This window comes from Lepisma saccharinum, chromosome 30 (assembly GCF_977018435.1).
Source record: "Lepisma saccharinum chromosome 30, izLepSacc3.1, whole genome shotgun sequence".
Lineage (NCBI taxonomy): Eukaryota > Metazoa > Arthropoda > Insecta > Zygentoma > Lepismatidae > Lepisma > Lepisma saccharinum.
Window position 1 is genome coordinate 9,839,581 of NC_139258.1, and position 23,348 is coordinate 9,862,928.

Consider the following 23,348-nt stretch of genomic DNA (forward strand, 5'->3'; position numbering starts at 1 on the left):
AAACTGTTTTCCAGAGATTGAAACCAAAATATCCTAGACTGTTGAAAGTTTTCCAGTTCGTCGTCGATTTTGATTTTTCTTCGGAGGGGGCAATTGACACGTCCTTTCCCATTGCACAAATATTTATTGTTAATATTTATTGTTATTAATTATCTTTTCTCTTGTGCAAATGTTTATTGTTCTTTAATCTTAATGTCTGTAATTTACCTATCACTGATAATGTGAGGATAGTGACTAACCTGTATATAATTATCTTGTAAGGGCTGTTACCATGGGAATTACGAGTGTCTTTTGTCTTGACTTGGGAGGTTCGAGTTTGGTTTTTGGAATATAGTGATCAAGTTGAATTATAAGAAGTTTAATTTCTTTGAGTGACATGGATTATATGTTAGAAATATAAGTATTTAGTTTGCAAAAAGTAAAATAGACTTCCTTTTCTTGGTGCAAACTTAACTTTGATTTTTATTTGGTTTGAACAAGGAAGAGAGATATTACCCCATACCCTGAGAGGCATCACGTGTATGCTTTCGAGTCTTTCATGTGAACTTATTTGCTCTGGTAGTTAAATCATGTTCTTTTGACTAAAGAACGTGTCAACAGTTTACTTTACCTTGATAGATAAGGTTTAGCATCGTGCGGAAGGAAAAGTTGCAAAAATAGGGGACCAACTGCCCCTCTCCTCGCCTCTCCTAATCGCCGCCACTGGCGCTAAGTAAATGCTGGAAGGCCTTTTGTGTGTTAGCATACGCAAGAACCTTGTCCGCCGTGACTGTACAGTGACGATTTCGAGCAAACTTTCAAAAGTAGCCTCTACTCCCCGCTAATCTCCAGGAACTTCGCAACGGTATCGGTATGGCTGTTGCACGGATCGACCGTGATATGCTAACACGCGTGTGCATAGGCGTAACTTTGCGGGGGCAAGGGGGAGACTTGCCCCCCCCCCCAAATTAAAATTTACAAGTTAGGAGACCTGAGAAGCGAAGTAATAAAGAGTTGCTAATCTTTGATTTTGCAAACGTCACAGATATTTAGCAAATAATCCTATCTGGACGCTATTTTTTACGGGATGGAAATTTTGATTCTTCGCCCTCCAAATTAGGTCCCAAGTTATGCCCATGCGCGTGTGGGACAAAATGCAGTACCGATTATGTTAAACGCATGGCCATGAAAAGAGTCAGCTGGGTAGAATTGCACTGGTGCCACATATGAAAAAACCAAAACGAGAGCGGGACATGAAAAAATGTCTGTGGAGAAAAGTACAAAAATTGGGACTTACTGCGCTGGCGTTCCTTCGGTCTGAAGATGTCTTTCATGGCTGGCTCGAGCGTACATTCCCAAGCACCTACAGTCGCCAAGCTTTCGGAGTTTTCGACTATTTTGTGGAGAGGTGGTTAGAAACTTGTGAAGTCCCGGTCTGTCTTTGGGGTTGCTACAGACAGCGCCATCGAACCACCAACGCTGTAGAAGGCTGCCGGCACAACAAAATTAATAATATGCTGGGAAAGCCGAATCTTAAAAAATTAAAGACGTGATCGAATGTATGAAGACAGGAGCAGAAAATTCAGTGTGTGCGCTAATAAGGACAGAGTTAAGTATGGCAGGCAAACGAAGGAAAGTGTGGATAAAGTGTGATGGGAGTCAGTTTTATTTGAAAAATATGATTAATTGACAGGTAGGGACAGTACTGGGCGCTATTTTCGCTGGGCTGCAATTTTCACTGGGCGCGTTTTACACCACACCCTGACTACAACCAGTCTTCTTCAAAAAGTTGAATCAGTTCAAAAACTTTTTATCAGGTTATTATACACAAAATTTTAAACAAAATACTATGACCAACATTACTCTGAATGGTTACCACAGTTGAATATGTTTACCTTAGAAGAAAAATGAAAAGGATAAATTTTGTAGAGAAGATATTAACTTTCCAAGTTGACAGTGAATACTTTTTGAATAATATAACTTATACCTATGGGAATATCTGGGAATTTTATATCAAATCTCACATACCTAAACAAGGCCAGATGTTTAGTGGCTGATCTTGTTGAAACCTACAAATTGAATTTATGTTGATGTATAAGATTGTAGATTTTATAATTATGTATTCAATTTTTTTAATTTTGTATAACGAATTTTGACATAGTGATATATCTGGTTGTTTAATCGTTATCATCACTTAAATAAATATTATTATTATTATTATTAGAACAAACAGTTAATTGCACAATATTATACAATAATAAACAATTATTAGTATCAGAAATATAATAGATCTCGTTGAAAACTGTAACTTGAAGTGCAAATATGCTAACTTGTTATGTTATGTTATATTATTCTACAGCTTATGTATTTTATTCGTGTAACTTTGTACTTTTGTATTTGACTTAGTGCTGTATTAGGTTTCATACTGTGCTCAACTTAAAATAAACTATCATCATTATTATTTTATCCCGGTAATTTTTCAACACGTTCAATTTCACATTAGCTAAAAATGGAAAACAGGCACAAACTGTAGTTTTGAAAGACAAAAATTACTAATATAATTCTTTTTTGTACATATGACATTCAACTTTGATGTAGAACATATGTTTTACACATATGGAACAGTGGGATCCATGAGTATTACCGTGCAAATTGTCCATGATTAGTTTCATTAATTTTTCTCTTACATCCTATGTGTTTTTAAGCGATGGATGTTTATGTCTGCTGGTGCAGAAGTTGTCAACAGTTTGTTTTGAGTTTTCTTTTAATTCTTGTAGCTCTTAATGGGTCAAATAAAGTGCACGAACATGGTGATGGACAATTTGCACGATAATACTCATGGATCCCACTGAACATGCAGCAATGTAATATAAGAAAATACATGTGCAACATGTTAACACTAAATTGTGCACGTATTCAATGTTTAACATATTATTTAAATACATTACGTAATCTATTCATCTACCTCATAACAAACCAACAGCAAAAATTATATAAATTTTCTCACGTGTGTGTGTTCCTCAAAACAATTGTTCATACATTTAAAACAAAACTGTTTAGCAGCAACAGTCTGAAGTACATACAGTATTTAGTCTTACTTCTCTCTCTGGTTATTTACAATGTATTACAGAAAGAAAGGAATAGCGAGCGAAACGACCAAGAAAATTTTTAAGATCATTTTTTTTTTTTTTTTGCAAACTGAAAACAATATTGATTTAATAGGGCGTAAATAATTTCACGAGGCGCCATGGCATTCTCTCTTCTACAACTTTTTTTCATTTAGATCGTTCGGTGCCCCGGTGTTCTGAACTTGAGACTAAGAAAAGCAGGTACTGCGAGAGAAGCGAGCAAGAAAACTTTACGAAATGTATTTTTATTTGCATAATATTTGAAATTGAAAAATAGGAGGGGCAATTGCCCCTCTGTGCCTCCCCCTGCAGCTGCTCTTGGCCGTCTGGAAGAAAAATGCAAGAAATATATGAATACTAATTCCATCTTGAGTATAATTTTGTCTTGCTACCTTTAGATTCTGCTAACCTTGCTTTTTTTTACTTCAATGTTTGCCCCACCCCCGCTTGCCGCCCCTAGAATTGGGTTTCGTCCAAGGTTGGAGGGCAATGCCGAGAGGCGTCTCCTGAACGCATGCAGTGCATGCTGCGCATGCGTCAATTGTGGGGAAAAGGACAGCTTGCTCTGCGACGACATTAATGAGCATTTCTACATTATATTGATTGATTGATTGATTTAGTTTATTTTACTTCGCGTTTTGTGCCTCTTGGCTAATTTGCGAAGATGGGGATGAGTGATGAAATGTTGAAATTGAAGAATGGACATTCACAAACAACCAAGCCCGACCGGGATTCGAACCCGGGACCCTTGGCGTCGCAGCGCGACGTGCTAACCACTCGGCCACAGGGTCGGGCATTTCTACATTATAATTTCTTCATATACGAGAAGTATTTATTTTACACGAGAGCGCTCAACTAAGATTATATTACATTTCTTGGGTCTTAAGTGACGCATGCGTCAATTGTGGGAAAAGAATTATTACTTTATTTCACTTGAGATCCTAGAAATGTAATATAACCTTAGTTAAGCGCTCTTGTGCCTCTGGCAATGCCCCCCCCCCTTTGTACTCGTTCGAGTCTCCCACTCTCGAGCGTTCTATGCTCGAGCGTATACAATTATTTTTTTTAATGTGACAATAATCGTAGATGTAAAATATCCGCCTTGGTAGTTTCAGCCCATAATCATCTCTTTCATTTTCATACATCACTGTGTATTGATAACACAGACTAAAGTACATTTAACATGGCGATGATAATGTTCACTTAAGTTTAAATTTCACTGCGCATTTTAACTTTTCGTGGAATGGGCCACACATTTATTCATATTTCACAGTAAAGGTTTACACTAAGAAGTATTTACATTTAATAACACATGGACAATTTAACTAGAGCCAGTCAGGAACGTCCTTGCGCACACACGTCACAGTGCAAGATCCGGCCAGTAGGGGAAGTCCTAGGCCAGCGTCCTGTTCAGCAGGCACACGACGACTGCGATGATGCTGATGCGAGGCACGCTACCTGCGCGGGAAGCGTCCCAGGGGCTGGGCGTCTCGGTGGCCATGCACTCTGAATACTCTTCGTACCCGAAGCTGCTGACTTCGCAGAAAAGAGCACGCTTGCACTTAGCGTCGCAGCCACGGCGTAGGGAGGGGTCGCCGTCCCTCTTGGAGTACCTGCGAATGAACGAGTGACAATCAGTTTACATATCAGTGTTCGAAAGCAAGGCGCAGTAACTTAAATTTACAGGGGAAAACGTATAGGTGGGTTTCATGTGACGTCAGGATGCGCACAACCGCCATGTTTGCGGCGAATTATATTTGTCGTTTACAAGGAAATATCCACTACGTAGCGTTCGTTACATCTGCACCAACTACACGTTTGTTTTCAATCTCGAATGCCTGTGTTAGTATCTCCCGCCCGCCCGCTTGAATTCCCAATGCTTCCAAGAACTGGCCTCAATCATGGCTGCTCGAAGCCACAATGCAACAGTTTGTGACGTAGATGAAACACACCTATAGCTTAAGACGAAGAGTGGCAATTTCGCAATATATACAATACTATATATACATATAAAAAAAACAATCAGTATGAGAGAGTATGAATTTCTCTCCATGTTTCAAGTGAATGTGTTTTTTTAAAAGTTATTAGAGAAGATCTAAATATGGACGAAGGTTTAAATATGGGTTTTAGGGTTATCCGCGTTCCCGGGTGCTGTAGCCTGGCTGAGGGTATGGGAACTGGTTATCTGTGAAGGACAAAGGTTGCGGCGCCAATTCGCAAGAGAAAGTGGTGGTTCGTTTCGGCCTTGGACGCTGTTATAGAATTCCGACCTCCGAAAACTTTTTGCAGGTATGTTTTAACTCAGCGTTTTCTGAATTCTCATCTGCTTTGTATAGGTTATGATATTAGCGGTACATAAAACAAATGTGGGCTTTTATAATGCCACGATTTGTTTGTGAAATATGTACCACAGAGAGGGAAAATAAATTGAAGAAAAATAGCATCATGGTCTAAATATGGGCTATGGCATGAAGTATAATGCTGGGATCACTTTAAAAGTAAAAAAAAGTAAAGTGTTCCCCTGTGCTTAGCACCACGCCATGAAGGCGTATAGGGGGTGTGGGGGTAATGCCCCACACTTTCTTGATCCGGTCGTGAGTGGGGGTGATGTGATCAGCACCACGCCCCTGACCGTCTTTACCCCCCAGGGTGTCCCCCAGGTACCCATGTTATTCGACGCTGGGATCACTTTACCAACAAATATTTGGATTTTTTTTCTTAATTTCGATTTTTCCCATTCCGCGTGATTTTCAAAACAAGATATTATTCATAAATATGAATTTTATAATGTTTTAGCGATAAATGACTGTTTTTTTAAAATTTCAATTGCTTTTTGTGATATTGCCACTAGTAGCCCATATTTAGACCACAATTTTGAAATACATCATTTTACCATTTTTTGGAAATTGCTTTTTTTAAAAAAAAAATGGAGGCGACCTATACTTTAGCATGCTATTACATTCAAGTATATATTTCATAGATATGCATTTTAAAGGCAGGTGCTTAATATATTATTTTTTCCCTCCAAAAATGACAAAATAAGAAGGGGGGCCCATATTTAGACCTTTTCCTCCAAGCTGCACAAAATCTGTAAAAGATATAACGAGTAAATATTTACAGAATCCCATGTATTCCTCATGGACAAACAACTTCAAGTTACGGCTAATGAAATGGAAGTTTCAACTTTTAGTTACACACAAAATCTTCAACCTGTCCTCTTCCCGTTCATGTGTTTTTCTACGCCATCGGAAGTTTGATATCCCAAGTAAAATATTACTCCTATAAGGGTAATACTAAGTTCTCTCGCCCTCCTACAACCATCTATCATTCCCCAGCTCGCCGAGAGGAAAGGTCGGTGGGGGACGAGCAGTTTAAGGTCCTCGCGTCTGGCTGGACATTAAAACTATTCCTCCTGCCCTTAAAGGTACCGGCTATCACCGCGTCGCTAGAGAATTTTGTTTCTTTGGCTCACGAGCTCAGGTAGACCTCGATGGCCACTGATGCTAAGAATCTTCCTCTCTCAGTTTTTCTCTTGACTTCTTTCTATATTTTTATCCGCCTCTTATTCCTCTCTTTATATATATTTCTCTTTCTATCTCTGCTCCCTCATTTTATCATGCAATCTCTCTCTATTCCTTCCTTTGTTTCTCTATCTTATATGTTCTTTGCTTCGCTCTTTCTCTATTTCACTTCCTATGTGTTACCATTTTTATCATTCTCTCCATCGTTATTTTTTCCACTGTTCTCTATTCTTTTGTTTCATTCTCTGTTTTCTATATCCCTCCCCTTTGGGTCTCCCCGATGGCGCAGTGGTACTGTCGTTCCCTTGTAATTAAGGGGTCCCGGGTTCGATACCCGGTGGAGGCACATAGCGGTTCGGATCCCACTTTAAACTGTAGGTCCAGTCCCGATTAGCCTTACTAAAGCAACAACTCAAATCAATCAATCAATATATCCCCTCTCTCTATCTCTCTGTATTTTCTTCTTTGTTTCTAAGTCTTCCTCTTATTCCAGTTTATCTGTTACATATTTCACTCTGTTCCTCTCTTTGTCCTCTGTTTCTTCCTCTGTTTCATTATCTCTCTCTATCATTCTATGTATCTTCTATTTCTTTGTTAGTTTCTCTATTACTTTCTTTCATTCTTTCATTGTTTATCTCTCTCTCTCTCTCTCTCTCTCTCTCTCTCTCTCTCTGCCCTTCTCTCTTTATCCTCTCATTACCCTCTTATTCTTGTTTCTTTATCTGTTACATTTTATCTCCCTCTTTCTCCTCTGTCCTAAGTAGTTGAATACAAAGTTTTCTTTTTGATTTTAGAATTTTTACTTTATTTGCCTTATATAATTATTTACAAAATTCAACTCACCTTGTTTACTATATCACTGCTATTACTTCCATTTCGATTACAAACTAATTTGTATACAACAACCCATGCAGTATTCTGGGAAGAAGCAGCAATTTGGAGAAAAATACATTAATTTTGGGCTCCGAGAAAGAAAGAGGAGGAAAGAGAGGGAAAGAGAAATACAGTAAATGAAATATCTTCCTTCTCTCTCTGGACCCATCCACTGGAAACGCCCTTGCTCTCTTGAGAAATTTTAGGCGTCAAACAATTCCTTCCAAAGAGGAATTTTAGGCGTCAGACAGCCCTTAATAAGGAGGAATTTTAGGCACCAGGCAATTCTTTCCAAGGAGGAATTTTAGGCAACAGACAATTCATTCCAATGAGGGATTTTAGGCATCAGACGATTCATTCCAATGAGGGATTTTAGGCATCAGACGATTCATTCCAATGAGGGATTTTAGGCATCAGACGATTGTTTTCAAGGTGAAATTGTAGGCACCAGACACTTCTTTCCAAGGAGGAATTTTGGGCAACACACAATTTTCATTCCAAGGAGGAATTTTAGGCATCAGACAGCCCTTAATAAGGAGGAATTTTAGGCACCAGGCAATTCTTTTCAAAGAAGAATTTTAGACGTCAGACAATTCCTTCCAAGATCTATGAACCGAAGAGCCTTCCTTTCCCTTCCCGCGCGGAATAAGTACCTGTAGAATAAATCCATGAGGGTGTCATTCAGGGCCAGCTTCTGCAGAAGGGTCTTCACCTCGCTTGGGGAGGGGGAGCTGGTGCCGAACGCCTCGTTGAAGGAGTAGAGCCTTCGCCACGCCGGATCCTCCGAGGGATGCAGATTCGCCTCCGTCAGGTTGTAGATCCACGTCTCGAAGTCCCGGATGAGCTGCAACAAAACAGGGTGGTTCAGAAGTAACCTCCATAACAGTTGAAGTTATAAAAAAGACAACTAGTGAAGATGAAAAAGGATGTAAAAGTCATCGATATGACATACATCATCTTACAAGCCTGCATGATGGCATAGTTTTAACATCACCTTGTAATCAAGTGGTTCCGCATTAGACACATTGAGTAAACTGCAGGTCCAGTCCCGTTTAACCTACTTAAGCATTAAGTTGACTTACGTTTTTTAATCTTGCTTGCATTGTGCAACTTGTTTATATTTAACAGGTGCGAAATTACTGCCTCGCTGGCCACGACTCCCACCAGAACACGCACTTGTGTTTCTTCCTGTATCTGTTACACCTATCATCATCATTATCCACAGTATTATCGTAGATAAGCGTAAAATACTCTATCTGTGGTGAAAAGCAGGAAAGAAGAAACAAAGGAAGGGAGGAAATAGAAGGAAGGGGAGGAAAAAAGCAAGATAAACAGGAAAGAAGGAAGAGAGACGAAGGAAGGAAGAAAGAAACTAAGTAAGAACGGAAAAACAGGAAGGAATGAAGGGAGAAAGAAAAAGAGAAATAGGAAGGAACAGAAAGCAAGAAAGAAGGAAATGGAGAGCAACAGGAAGGAAGGAAGGAAGAGAAACCGGAAGGAAGGAGGCATGAGAAAGAGGAAGGAAGAAAGAAAAATAGAAACAGGGAGGAAGGATGAAAGAGAAGGAAGGGAGGGAGGGGGAAAGAAACAGAAAGCAAGAATGAGAAACTGAAAGGGAGGATGAAAGAGAAGCAGGAAGGGAGGAAAAAAGAGGAAGAAAAAAACAGAAAGGAAGAAACAGAAGTGAAGAAATAAATAAAGAAAAACAGAAAGGAGAGAAGAAATAAAGAGGAAGAGGAATGAACAAAAAGAAAACACGAAGGAAGGAAGAAAGAAAGAGGAAGGAAGGTACCAAGAAATAAAGAAAGAGAAACAAAGGATGGAAGGTGGGAAGGATGAAACAGAAAGGAGGGGAAAATAAAGAAAAAGGAAACAGGAAGGAAGGAAGATAGAAATAAAACAAAGGAAGGAAGAAAGAGGAAGGAAGGATGGAATAAATAAAGAGAGAGGAAGGACGGAAGAAATAGAGGACGAGAAACAGGAAGGAAGGAAGAAATAAAAAATACAAGAAGGAAGGAAGGAAGAAAGAAAAGAGGAAGGAAGGAAGGAAGTAATAAAGATGGAGAATCAAGAAAAGAGAAGGTAAAATAGAAAACAGAGGAAATATGAAAGTTGTAAAGCACAGTAATATAGAGAGAAGAAAACAATAGATAAGAAACGGAGGAAGAAAAAGATAGAGAAATAGATAATCTTAGCCAAGTCCACTGTAAAACAGCTCACCTAAGAGTCTTCCTCCTCCCTTGAACATAGGGTGGTATTCCTGGGGGGATGAAGGGGTAATGCCTCCCTTTTGGATGCTGCATTTCCCTTTATGGTTCCAAATGTTAATCTTCTGCAGGGATTTTTATGCACGCACTCCAATGATTCGAAAGTGTACTGGAAACCTGTCTCACTAGAAACTTTACAAATACCACATTGGTTGAGCTACTTGCGTCAGAGCATAGCTGAGGAGGATAAAGTAAATCTTTGAATACCCACCCAGGAGGCGCCTGCATCAACAGAGTACAGCCTGTAGCTGGGGTTGTTCCCGGACAAAGCTGTTCCGCTGCCTCCCACTAGGATGACTCCGATTGGCTCTCCTGAACTGTTGGAGCGAATCAGCTGCAGCCGGTCCTCGTGGATGTGGCCGTAGATCTGCGCCCTCACGGTGTCCTGGAATCTGAAGCCATCCAACCGGTTACCACCAACATATACCTCGATAATTATTTATAAGTAACAATTATAGTAGTAATGTCCTTTTGGCATCTAAAAAAAGTGATCGTCTTACGAGTTGGAATTTGAAATTTTGACATCTAAAATAAAGCGCCATGTACACGATCAAATTAATCATGAACAAGTCGTTGAATTGAACGCAATTGAGTCGTTGAACAGGGTTCCTATTGGAAATCTTGAAAGGTCTGAAATTGCTCATCAGTGGTGAAGCGTGACATTTTTACGTAGTCATCTCAAGACTTGCCAAACGCCAGGGTCAATCTTTCAACCGTGGAGAGGGAGGGGGGATTTCTACATTGATAATGATGATAACAGTGTTCGTACAGATGTGTGAAGTAGAGATGGCCAAATTCATTTTCTTCTACGTTGTATATGATCGTAAAATAAGGTGTATATGATCGTAAAATAAGGAAGACTAAACTATCTTAAATTCTAACCGAAAAATGGAAAAATTGTTAAACGTCTCTCTCCGAAATCCGGGCAGTAAAATTTCCGAATCGAGATTAGAAATTGTCCGGAATCCTGATGTTGTTGACCATCCCTGGTGTGAAAGTAAGATATGTTAGGGAAAAGGTTCTGTCTAAGTAAGTATGTCTGTCACATCGAGAACAAAAATCTTGATCAGTCTTGTCATTCGTAAGCATAGTAAACACAAAATAACATTGAAGTACTTCGTATTTTGTAAAGTAAGAACGTTATTTTCAGAAAACGATATTTGAATCGCAGGATCAAAAGAGAGAAAAAATTGAAAAGGAGAAATACTGTGAAGGAAATACAATGGATCCAGAACTGCTGCCCCCCCCCCCAACTCTTTCTAGCCCTAACCGTGGGGAAATTTATGCTTTTGCTTACTTATGACGTCACTGAAAGCCTCCCGTGTTTGTAAACAAGGGAGCTGAAAAAGGGCCTGTTATGACCAGACCTTCAAGAGCAGGGGAAAAGCAGTTGAAGGACCTTGGATTCGCAGACCTGCTGCGATGAGTTGGCCCGCCTGACGCCATTGCACTCAACAGGAAACGTAGCGAACGGCTACATCGACTGTATATGTACCACTCTTGTTTTCCGTCAACAACACACACATGACTCGGCGTGAAGTTTATACAACACAGTACGTTATTAATTATAGAAATATGAAAGAAATTTGCTTTTCCAAGTTCATTTTCACACATTCCGCAACATGGTTTATACGATTGCGGAAAAAGAAATTGTTTTCTCACTTTTAAACACTTCTCACTACAGAAGAAAGAAACCATGCAATATGCATATATGAATAAAATCAATAAAAAAAATTACATAGTATTTTAAAAACTTAGTTTTTCTTGTATGTACGCATTGCTTGCATTATAGAATTATTTTCTTGTAGTTTACGGTTATTACAAGCATAAGAAAACAGTTTTTCTTTGTGACTTTTCAGGAGAACACACGCTCCTTTCATCAGACATTTATTTTCATTTTGACTAAAGATACAGTTATAACAATGGTTAGTAATTTTTTAAACAAAAAGAATCCGTTATATAATGGATGTTGTCAATGTTACATTGTTGTAATATAGCAACTTAACTGTGAAAAAGCAGTCTGTTTTATTTTTATTTGAGATTTTTTAAAATTATGAATCCCAAATATCATCAGGTAATTCAAATTCATCATTGTTTTCACAAAGTCTCTTGATGTTTTCTGTTACATTAAATTTTAAAGATGGTGGCTTACTCCATTTGTGAAAAAGAAAACTCCATACTGGATCTATGTTACCATTTTCATTATTTAATTTATTCCAGTGTTGAGTTTTCTTTAGTCAAAATGAAAATAAATGTCTGATGAAAGGAGCGTGTGTTCTGAAACGTCACAACGAAAAACTGTTTTCTTATGCTTGTAATAACCGTAAACTACAAGAAAATAATTTTAAAAACTTGTTTACTGACATTTCCACACAATGGAAGAACTACAACTAGCAGCTGTTTGACTTCCGACGTCCATTTTTTAAACAAGCGAAAAGCAAGCACAGATCACAAGTGTGCATCGCTTGTGTACTGTGTGCTCTGGTCTTGTAGACTCATTTGATTGGCGCTTTCGAACTGCACTAGGTGACGTCACGTCCATCAAGACTGTACTTTAAGTATGTACTTTGTACCTTTTGGACACAGCCTATGTCTCGGGTGCCATCCCTAACGAAGAAAGACCCTTACTTTCAGGACAGTTCCTGTTCTTCATCTCTTCATTCCATGCGTCCAAAGCTGGTAGGTCTACTTCAGAAAAGATGCCGATGTGAGCTCTGTCCAATCAGACACTACTTGTTCAGCAAACCTGTGCCGAGCTCCGTGACGCTACGAGTTCGAATCCCGACCTTTGCATGTGTGTTCTTTGCAATTGTCCCTTCATCATATCCTCATCTTCGCGATTAGCCAACTACCAGAAAAACGAAATAAACCAAATCTTAAGGTTACCAGATCGCTGTAAGGGAAGTGTAGGACATAATGTCCCAAAATGTAGAACGCAAAATACTCGCAACAAATAGGATAATTCACATTTCTAAGACACATTTCTAAGACGAGTTAGAAAGTAATTTATAATTAGCAGTTTTCAGTTTTTAAAAATATGACTTCTTAATGAATTCTTACTCGCACATGCAAAATTCCCAAACTTGCAATCAAAACTAAACAATACACTTCTAAAAATTTCAGGTTTAGTCAAAATATATTTCTGATACTGATGCACAGTCAAACTCTTTGAAAATATATTGAACCAGTACCAAACGTTGTATAGACTTTTTTTAAAAAAAATATTTCTCTCATGACTCCGTTGTGATGATTGTAATGAAAATACTCTCAACATTTGCATCATGACTCAGCAATTACCGTAACTTGAAATCGTTCCAGAAGTTTCATCCGGGGTAGTTTTTTAGTTCAATAACTTTGTTCTCTATACTCCTGCTTTACAATCAAAGTATTGAATAACAATAGGAAACACCGTGTTCCATAAGTAAAAACCCCAAGGAAAGAAATTTCGCTCATGCACCGAACAGTGACATCAGAATGTGGCCCCAAAACTTATTCATAAATTGCTTTCGTTTTTGTTATAGCAGGACAAACTTGTATTTTCTTTTTGTCCAATGACTGAATGAAAATAAATTTCACTATTGAGTTTGGAAGTGTAGCCCATATACTTATTTTAAAACTTGCATGATTTTCTTTGTTCAACTGAACAAATTCATATTACTATGTGACGCTCAAAATGTAGGACATTTATGATATTTTTCAAATTTCTCCCGGACGCCGGACATAAGGCTAAAATGTAGGACATGTCCGGGGAAAACCGAACGTCTGGTAACCCTTCTAAATCTATCAATCCATCAAACCCATACCTGTCAATGATTCTCCTGTACTCTCGAACCCAGATCTTCTGGCAGTCGCGTACGCCTGGAGGTATGTGTCCTATGACGTGTACGGCTTCTCCATTCTTCTCCGACTCGTACAGGGTGTCCGCCAGCCACTGCAGCTGGCCACCAGGGTCGCTGGCGTAGTACAGCAGCCACCTGGATATAACGAATGCAAATCTATCAAAAATCTAGATTTATCCTCAGGTATACCAAAACAAATGTCAAGACAGCAAATGAAAACCTTCATTTGTTTTCGTTTCTTATGTAGTAGATTACTAGAGTTGCACAAGTTTGCTGATCCACAAATATTTGCAAGTCTTGAGTTAAGGCCTGTACATCTCAGAAAGAAGAATCTTTGGGATGCACGCGCAGTCACTTATGACTCATGGCGAACGTCTTTCCACCCATCTGCCTGCGAACTGAAGCCATTCTCGTACTTCTCCCTCCATTCGTAAACTTGCTGGTGTGGTATAGGGATGGCCAGATCCGGATCCTGGCGGATCCGAAATCCGGATCCGGTTGGTTCCGGATCCTAAGGATCCGGATCCTAAAATTTTTCGGATCCGGAACTTTCAGATCCGGATCCGGATCCAGAACTTTCGGATCCGGATCCAGAATTTTCGGATCCGGATCCAAAACTTTCGGATCCGGATCCGGTACTTTCGGATCCGGATCCGGAATTTTCGGATCCGGATCCGTTTTGCCATCCCACATGCGCTTCTTTGGAAAGTAACAATGTGCTTATAACATATTGTTACCTGCTAATATACATATAACAGTTGGGCTGAAAAGTTCGTAGGCTAACAAAGTAAAAAATATTTTTTTGACAAAATTCGATTTTATTATTCAATATAGTTGCCTTCGAGGGCGATACAACGATTATAGCGGTCATACAATTTTTCGATGCCATTTTTACAGTACGATTTCCCTTTAGCCTCAAAATAGGCCTCAGTTTCGGCGATTACCTCTTCATCAGTGCTAAATTTCTTTCCAGCGAGCATTCTTTTAAGGTCTGCAAACAGGAAAAAGTCACTGGGGGCCAGATCTGGAGAATATGGTGGATGGGGAAGCAATTCGTAGTCTAATTCATATAATTTTGCCATCGTTTTCATTGATTTGTGACACGGTGCATTGTCTTGATGAAACAGCACTTTTTTCTTCTTCAAATGGGGCCGTTTTTTCGTGATTTTATCCTTTAAACGCTCCAACAACGCTATGTAATAATCGGTGTTGATGGTCTGGCCCTTTTTGAGGTAATCGATGAATATAATACCATGCGCATCCCAGAATACTGATGCCATAACCTTGCCAGCCGACTGTTGCGTCTTTCCACGCTTTGGATTCGGTTCATCACGTGCAGTCCACTCGGCTGACTGTCGATTGGACTCTGGAGTATAGTTATGGAGCCATGTTTCATCCATTGTAATATATTGACGGAAAAATTCGTGTTTATTACGGTTGAATATCGCTAAACATTGCTCCGAATCATCAAAACGTTGTTGCTTTTGATCGATTGTGAGCACACGCGGCACCCATTTTGCACACAGCTTTCGCATGTTCAAATATTCATGCACAATATGTCCAACACGTTCCTTTGATATTTTTAAAGTCTCAGCTATCTCGATCAACTTCACTTTACGATCATTTAAAATTATTTTGTGGACTTTTTTGATGTTTTCGTCGGTAACAGCCTCTTTGGGGCGTCCACTGCGTGCATCGTCTTCGATGCTCATTTCGCCTCGTTTAAATTTAGCAAACCACTTCTCAACGGTTGATTTTCCTGGTGCAGAGTCCGAATAATGTTTATCAAGCCAAGCCTTGGCTTCAACAGTATTTTTTTTCGCCAAAAAGCAATGCTTTATTAACACACGAAATTCTTTTTTATCCATTTTTTCACAATTACAAAAGCTGCTTCACTCACAATGCTATATCTCACGAACTAATTATCCGGCAGCTGTGAAATTTATACACGTATATTTTGAAGGTTAGTACTAAGTAAAAATCACATGGATTTAATTCTAGTAACGCCATCTATGAGTCAGCCTACGAACTTTTCAGCCCACCCGATATATATAATATACATACACACATATATATATAGTGTGTGCGCGCGTGCGCGATTTGTAATTAATTAATACACTTACAAGGGAGGTCTAAGTCTCCCCCTCCGATTTCCATGAAACTTGCAGGACCCAAATGAAGAAATACGTGTTTTTTTGTTTCGGCAAAAAATTTGTTCTAGGGGGCAACCACCTCTCAAATGTCAAGATGAGGACAAATTGAAGGGTGTCGGGAAAAATGCGCCCGGGAAAAGTGCGCTCTCGCAATAAAAGTGGGAAAAATGCGCCCTCCCAAGAGGGACCACAATGAAAAGTGGGAAAAATGCGCCCAGCACACACGACCTTCACCAATATGATAATATGTTGATTAAAACAACCTTTACGCAGCTTCCCCTCACACTTAACACAGGCTTGGGACTGTCATGAAAGATATATTTTTTTTAAAGTACAGTAAATATATTCTCTTTTCTGGCATGTTTAGAAGCTGGAGATGATGTCCTTTGTCATATGTTCTTTTTTTATTTTACTTTTGTAATTTTTATTTTATTTGATTAAAGTTTTTATTTACATTTGTATTTCCATTTGTTGTGACCTCCGTTGACGATCTTTTCCTCCAATTTTTGGATGTACGCCAGACTTCTCAGGCACTTGGTAAGATCCTTGGGTGTGCTTGTTTTGTAAGTATGTAAAATTTTGCTAATCTGTTCATCCTCTTCGTTCCTTCCAAACCGATGCTAGCTCTGTCATATTTGTATCCGCTGTATTCCTCTTCCTGCTTCAGCGTCTTCAGAAGGGTGTAGAAGTTGGGATGAAGTCGAACTTTCTCCTGCAGCTTATTGTTCCACCCTTCGACAGCATTGTTCATGCGGTGCTTTTCATCTCCACAGTGCCAAACATCAACTGGTAGATTTGGATTTTGCAGCCATTGTTGTACAAAGTAGTCAAGAAACGCTGTCAGTTTCTCTCATGCTGGCGCCGTACTATGGATTTGGAGCCACCCATCTTCAACGTCCTCGCCGGGGATCATTGCGATAGAAGAAAACAAATGAACACAGTTAGATAACCGGGAATTCCAATCCTTCAATGGATTAGTTGGTGAAGGTCATGTGTGCTGGGCGCATTTTTCCCACTTTCTAATGTGGATACTCTTAGGAGGGCGCATTTTTCCCACTTTTATTGCGAGAGCGCATTTTTCCCGGGCGCAATTTTCCCTGATTCAATTGAAGTGGGGATCTGACCCCTGTGTTCCCCTCCGATTTCCATGAAACGTGGCAGGTGTATCGTAGGGATGGTCAGATCCGGATCCTAGCGGATCCGAAATCCAAATCTTTATTTTAATTTGTAGAACTGTAACTGTAGAACAATTGTATAATTTTTGTATAACATTTCTATCTTGTTATATGTGTTAAAGGTTTCATCCTGGAATGGAATGTCTCACATTTATGTGTGTTTTCATTTCCAATACATTCGAATGAATACATATTCGTTTCAATGGCATTTACAAAATCACCTCTGACATGTGTGCACGAGTGTGTTAGCCGATGCGTAGCAAAGTATTTTAGGAACAACACTTGAAAAAAATTCTTGTAGGACTAACGAAAAATTTCTTTGTAATAGAAGATCATAATACCTTTTAAGTTGTGGTAATATTATAATGGGATTGAGATACGAAACTCTCGGATCCGGATCCGGATTTTCGGATCCGGATCCAGATCCGTAACTTTTGGATCCGGATCCAGATCCGAAACTTTCAGATCCGGATCCAGATCCGTAACTTTTGGATCCCGATCCGAACGGATCCGGATTTTTCGGATCCGGATCCGTTTGGCCATCCCTAGTGTGGTAAGCATGCACAGAGATATTGAATTATATTTTGCCAGATAATTTCTATAAGTGTCAGGCTTCCAGAGGGCAAGGAACCACTGCTCTTCACTGGTGCAAGTGTGTGAAGGAGGCGCCATGTTTAAAAATGCCGCGTTTTGTAGATCCTGTCCCGTTTCCCGCGCTTGCCGGTCGTTAATATTTCTAGCAGACACCACGCGGCGTTGCCGCTGTAGACCGAGTGAACCCTGCGTTGGGTAAAGCCGAAGCAAGGCTGTGCATAAGATACGCGGAATGCACAAATTAAACATCACATTAATCAGCACCACGCTTACAAAGCAAGCTCATTACAGACACAAACCAGTGTTGCCACAATCTGTAAGCACAATTTCCCTTTTCAAGGGGTAAAATTTCCCTTTTTCGCCCATTTTTTCCCTTCATCTAAAGAATTATTATTATTATTAATAATAATAATTAAATATTATCGTTTACCCATGTTCGTATGTATGTATAAAATGTTAATCAATTTAACTTTTAAATGCTACGACGCCAGGGGTACCGGGTTCGAATTCCGGCCTGGGCATGGATGTTTGTGAGTGTCCATTCATAAATTTCATCATATAATTATTCATCCCCATCTTTGCAATTAGCCAAAAGTGGCAGAAAATCGAAGTAAAATAAACCAAATCAATAAAGAATAAAATCAATAACTTTTAAATGTTTTTTTGGAAGATTTAGATTTTATTTCTAAACCAAGCTAAATTTTTTGTTTTGAGGTGAAAGCTAAAACTATGTTATAGTTGGCAACTGAAGATTTTCATCAGTAAAAAGCAAAACACACAAACAGAGATTGGATTTAGGGAGGCCAATGTCCCTTGTCTTCATCACACCATCAGAAGAAAATTAAAAATATTCTACACAAAATGCTGTTCTACAGGCGCAGGCGCACATATGAAAAGTTTGTGTGGAAAATCACATTTTTTCCTCCCCATAAAAATGTTAAGTTCGGCGAATGGATATACGCGTTTTATTAAAAAAGATATATAGTACATACCTGAGCAAATGTTCTATTCTGGTATATTTCACATATTAGGTGGAAACTTCTAAAACACAGCAAGTTTTTTATTAAAATTTAATCCATTGTTGGTCACTTCTTGCCACTCTGCACGGAATTGTTTAACTTGTTTCCGTGGTGTTTTTTCATCTTCCGATAATTCTCCACGACGGTTTCCTAATATATTCTGGAGTTGCAGATAGTTTCTTTTGATTTCCTTGTTCTCCCGTCGTCCCAGACGGGCACAGCCTTCCACCAAACACTCGCACACGACGAATAACCCACCCAGTGTCCAATGAAGACTGAAGTAAAGATAGGTTTGCGACAAAGATAACTTTATGGTTTGCACGTGTACTGTTTGAGGCAAAATTCAGAGAACCGGGGAACGCTTAAATAAATAATACCCTCGGACTCCCACTCCCATAAGGGTGAATGAGCAAAGACCTCCGGCCCCAAACGGTAGCCAGATGTGGGTCAACCCAAATTCCACCCTTCCTCTCAGAACAAAGTATACGACAAAATAAAAAAATAATAAGTTCTCATTTTCAAAACTGGAATCTATTATAATGTTTAGTCTGTCTTAAAATTTCCCTGAAAATTCGCTATTTTTAATCGAATTTCCCTTTTCCCTTTTCACTTAAAATTAGCTACAAATTTCCCTTCAAAAAGGGAAATTTCCCTTCATGTGGCAACACTGACACAAACAAAACGCATAGGAGTTAGACCACAACGTGGCAACAGCGATTGCGCAAGCGCCTATCTTCTGGCTTCCATTCGCTCCTCGCTGCTCAGCAGACGACTTTTTCCTCGTTTCTCATTGGCACAGAAATTGTCGAGCGATCGCTAGCGCGGGAAAGCTGACAGGTTGTAACAAACGTGCAGGAGGCCTTAGAAAGAGCGCTTCGCGGGCTTCGCGGGCTAACAGCAGACGTCGCTCGCACACTATTGCCGATACTCTCGTGTCGTCTGCTCTCTCAGCCGAACAAACAAGCCGAGGTAGCAAGAGGCAGAAGGATGCAGCGAGCTAGCTGTGGCAACCGGGCTCGCTCATTCGCGGACCTGATTGGTTCTCGCAGACACATCCCCATATTGTCGGCTGTTGTAAGCCCGCGAAGCGATCTTTCTAAGGCCTCCTTCACTATAGCGTTGGGAAGCTCACTTGATCAGTGTTGCACCCTTGAGGTCGTTTTACAAATAACAGTTGATTCCTATTTAAAATTGAGCAGTGGTGTGGCGTGACTTTTTCGAAAGTGTTACCGGCTATCAGTACGACAATTATGCCTGCCAGAAGTTATCATCTCCAACCCCCTCTATAAAAACATGCCTTCGATCTAAATTTTTGTTCATTTAGTTAGATTTTTGCAATCCGCTCGGTGATTGAGCCACAATCACTCCTAGACAGAACTACCACTCATGAGACAGTTATTGCGAAAATCTAATGCATAATGGTCGAGCCTTGTCAATTCTTTCTTTATATTTGTTTCTTTGTAATTAAGGTGGAAAGGGGAGAGAAGAAGAACCACACATTTCTCGGGTATTTGACGTGGCGAGCAGACGATACTCCAGCGACAGTCAGATTGTGAAAGGGAAACCCAGCTGTACGTACTACTGTTGCCAGTGGCGACGATTAGGGGGTAACTGCCCCCCAATTTTCGCCACTTTTGCCCCCGCACTATGCTAAACCTTATATATAAATGGAAATATACTGTCTTTGCCCCCACAGTTTTGGCACCTTGACCCCCCACGGTTTTTGGACCCAATCGTCGCCACTGACTGCTGCCAACTTAAGCCCGCATCACACTGAACTGGATTTCCAGTAGGTATACCCTAGTTGGCGCTGGACTGGCTACCAATTTGCTAGTTTTCACCTCACACGATACTTATCAGCGTACTTGTCGATAGACTTTTGTTCCCATACGAGGGAAGTTGTAATGGCGGCCGCGTGAGATGTAAACAATGTATCACATTTTTAAAAGCCGATAACTATTCAACCGAGAGGAATAACGTTTCGTATAATACTTTATTAGGTACAAAACAATGGCGCTGCTTAAATACATACTTTCCAACGTTTACTGTACACGTATGGAAGAATATTTTAGTTGTTTCAAATGTAAACACCGTGCACTCAGCATAGATGGTGTAACTCAACGCGCCTTTCATGCTGTATACGTTATACATTGCTGGAGTAACAGTCGGAAACCACAGGCAAAAACGCTCCTTTGCACGCTCACAGATTATCTTCACATGGCGAAACTTTGCTCTGATTGGCTGTTCCACAGAATCCAGTCGAGGAAAGCAAGTAGCAATTAGAACATGTCCTATTCCTCCAAACCAGTCAAGCAGTCAGCCAGGCAGCCATGATTGCTACCTAGAAAGTTAGTTCAGCGCCAACTAGGGCATTCTTACTAGAAATCCAGTTCCGTGTGATAGGGGTTTAGTTTTTTTGGAGCAAAGTTTGTCCATCCAGCCTTGCTCTGCAGTCTAGCTCTTGTTCCTTCAGAGAAATAGTAGTATCTCCATTTTAGGCGGGATTTAGCTCATTTCTGCCAACCCAATGTGACAACACTGGCCTGTTTCCAGCAGGCCTGGACGGTATCAGGGCACCCTTAACAGGCATATGAATAACCCCGTAGCACACTTTGCCCCAAAGTCTTCTCTTGCATTGGCACCCTCTCCTCTTGTTTCCTCTTTAGGGTAGCGGAACCGGCCTCCCTCTTCGCTTTTGTAGGCTGCAGAAAAAAATGTCCTCTGCAATATCTACTCGACGGAATCACTGTTGGTTAACGTATTTAACAATGTTGTTATTTTATTGAAACAACTTTTTAATTCTTCACATTTTGTTGTTAGCACGCCACGCATCTGAATTTGAGCTGTATGCAGTCTGTCATATAATTTTAACCCCAACTAGATTAATTGTATACAATAGAAATGAAACACCAATCCATGCAAGCAAGTAAAACAAAATTAGAAGTCCGCCAACTTAAACTTTTCCGAAAATTTCTACATTTTTCATAAAAGTGGACCTGCAGTCCCCTTGACCGAGTTCCTTATAATAATTTTATCTGAAGAGCTGCATACTTGTGGTTTCATGACTTTGTCCTAAAATGATTGAAATTGTATTCACACTCGTGACTGACCCATTTTTTTTTTTGTTTTTATAGTTATTATTGACGATATACAGGTATTGGACAAAATAATGGAAACACGAGTCAGAAGTGGGACATATTTTCAATGTGCCTGGTAATACTGAGCACGGCGGAAATCAACCTTCTCTTGTTTGTTGCAGTTAGTATGGACTGTGCACTGGCAGTAGAGTGAGGCAGTGTGGTAGTGCACGTCGTTCAGGTGTAGTGAGTGACCAGTATAGCCGACCTGACGGAGTTTGAAAGAGGTCGAATTGTTGGTGCCCGTTTCACTGGAGTATCTGCGAGCAAAACAGCGAAGTTATGCGGTGTAACACGAGGCACGGTCTCGAAAGTCATGACCACATGCACAGTGCACGGTTAAACAGGGTCTGCTAAGCACAATAGTGCTTGAAAGACGAAGCTGCAGGAAAGGACCGCCGGGCCTTGAAGCGTATTGTGACGTTGCAGAAGAAAACAATGGCCTCCAAAGTGACTACAGAACTTAATCAGCACCTAAACACCCCGTGTCATGCAAAACAGTGAGGCGGGAACTGCATCAAATGGGTATCCATGGGCGTGTTGCTGTTGCCAAGTCCCTAATAACTGAGACGAGTGCTCGAAGGTGACGTGCATGATGAAATGACCACAAAACTTGGACGTTGTAGGACTGGAAACATGTCATTTGGTCAGACTAGTCAACCTTTACCCTCTTCCCCACTACTGGACGCGTGTTTGTATGGCGAACACCCTCGGCAGCATACGATGTGGACTGTCAAACATGGTGGCGGCTCTATTATGGTCTGGGGCATTATATCATGGTATTCGGCAGCCCCTTTGTCACATTACACAGTCGGGTCTCGTAAGCAGTGTATAGAGAACTCTTGGATAACCAGATCCACCTAATGATGCAAACCTTATTTCCAAACCGGAATGCCATCTTCTAGGATGATAATACCCCCATTCATACTGCTGGCACTGTTCAACAGTGGTTTCCAGAGCATGCCGATGAGGTTCAACATCTTCCCTGGCCCACGCAGTCCCCAGACGTGAATATCATCGAGCCTCTGTGGGCTGTTTTGGAATCCAGGGTTCGGCGTCGATTTCCACCTCCTTTGTCTCTACCTGAGCTGGAGGCTGTGCTGCATGAAGAATGGCTTCAAATTCCACTCACCACCATTCAGGACTTGTATCGGTCTATTCCGTCCCGAATCCAAGTTGTATTGCATGCTAAAGGTGGCCCAACACCGTATTAATACATGATGTTCCGACTTCCACAGGTGTTTCCATTATTTTGTCCAATACCTGTATATTGGTGGGGTTGTGAGAGGACTAACCCGCTTGGTATGAAATGTCTTATCTTATTATTTGTCAAAAATAAATACGAAACATGTCTCTCATTCATCTTCGTTATTTAATTTTCCATTGTTGAGTTTTACCATACATCCATTGTTTATTGTTTAGCTCAAATAACATATATTGTTCTGTATTGTGTCAGGTTACTATTGTTGAGTTAAATTAGAGCGCGCATACATGGCAACGCTGCACTAGTGTCACCATACGGTGTTTATGTTCAGTTTAAATACTTTTAATCATTTGAAAAACTGTATTTCAATACTATATAAAGATATTCATTGAAAATAACAGAATCTAAAAACAAATATTACACTAAATTACAAAATTGTATTGGGGTAGTCAAAATACC

At 40.1% G+C, this 23,348-nt stretch overlaps 1 protein-coding gene across 1 annotated transcript in view; it reads right to left on the minus strand.

Annotated features, from left to right (window-relative positions):
- Positions 1 to 4,333: 4,333 nt before the first annotated feature.
- Positions 4,334 to 23,348, minus strand: part of LOC145981836 (sphingomyelin phosphodiesterase-like) — a 66,660-nt gene continuing 47,645 nt past the window's right edge. The window contains exons 7-10 of the mRNA XM_083115277.1: positions 13,572 to 13,742; positions 9,980 to 10,160; positions 8,155 to 8,345; positions 4,334 to 4,720 (exon numbers count right to left, since the gene is read on the minus strand). Coding sequence (XP_082971403.1) covers positions 4,501 to 4,720; positions 8,155 to 8,345; positions 9,980 to 10,160; positions 13,572 to 13,742 — 763 coding nt within the window. The 3' untranslated portion in view covers positions 4,334 to 4,500. The remainder of the gene's footprint in view (positions 4,721 to 8,154; positions 8,346 to 9,979; positions 10,161 to 13,571; positions 13,743 to 23,348) is intronic.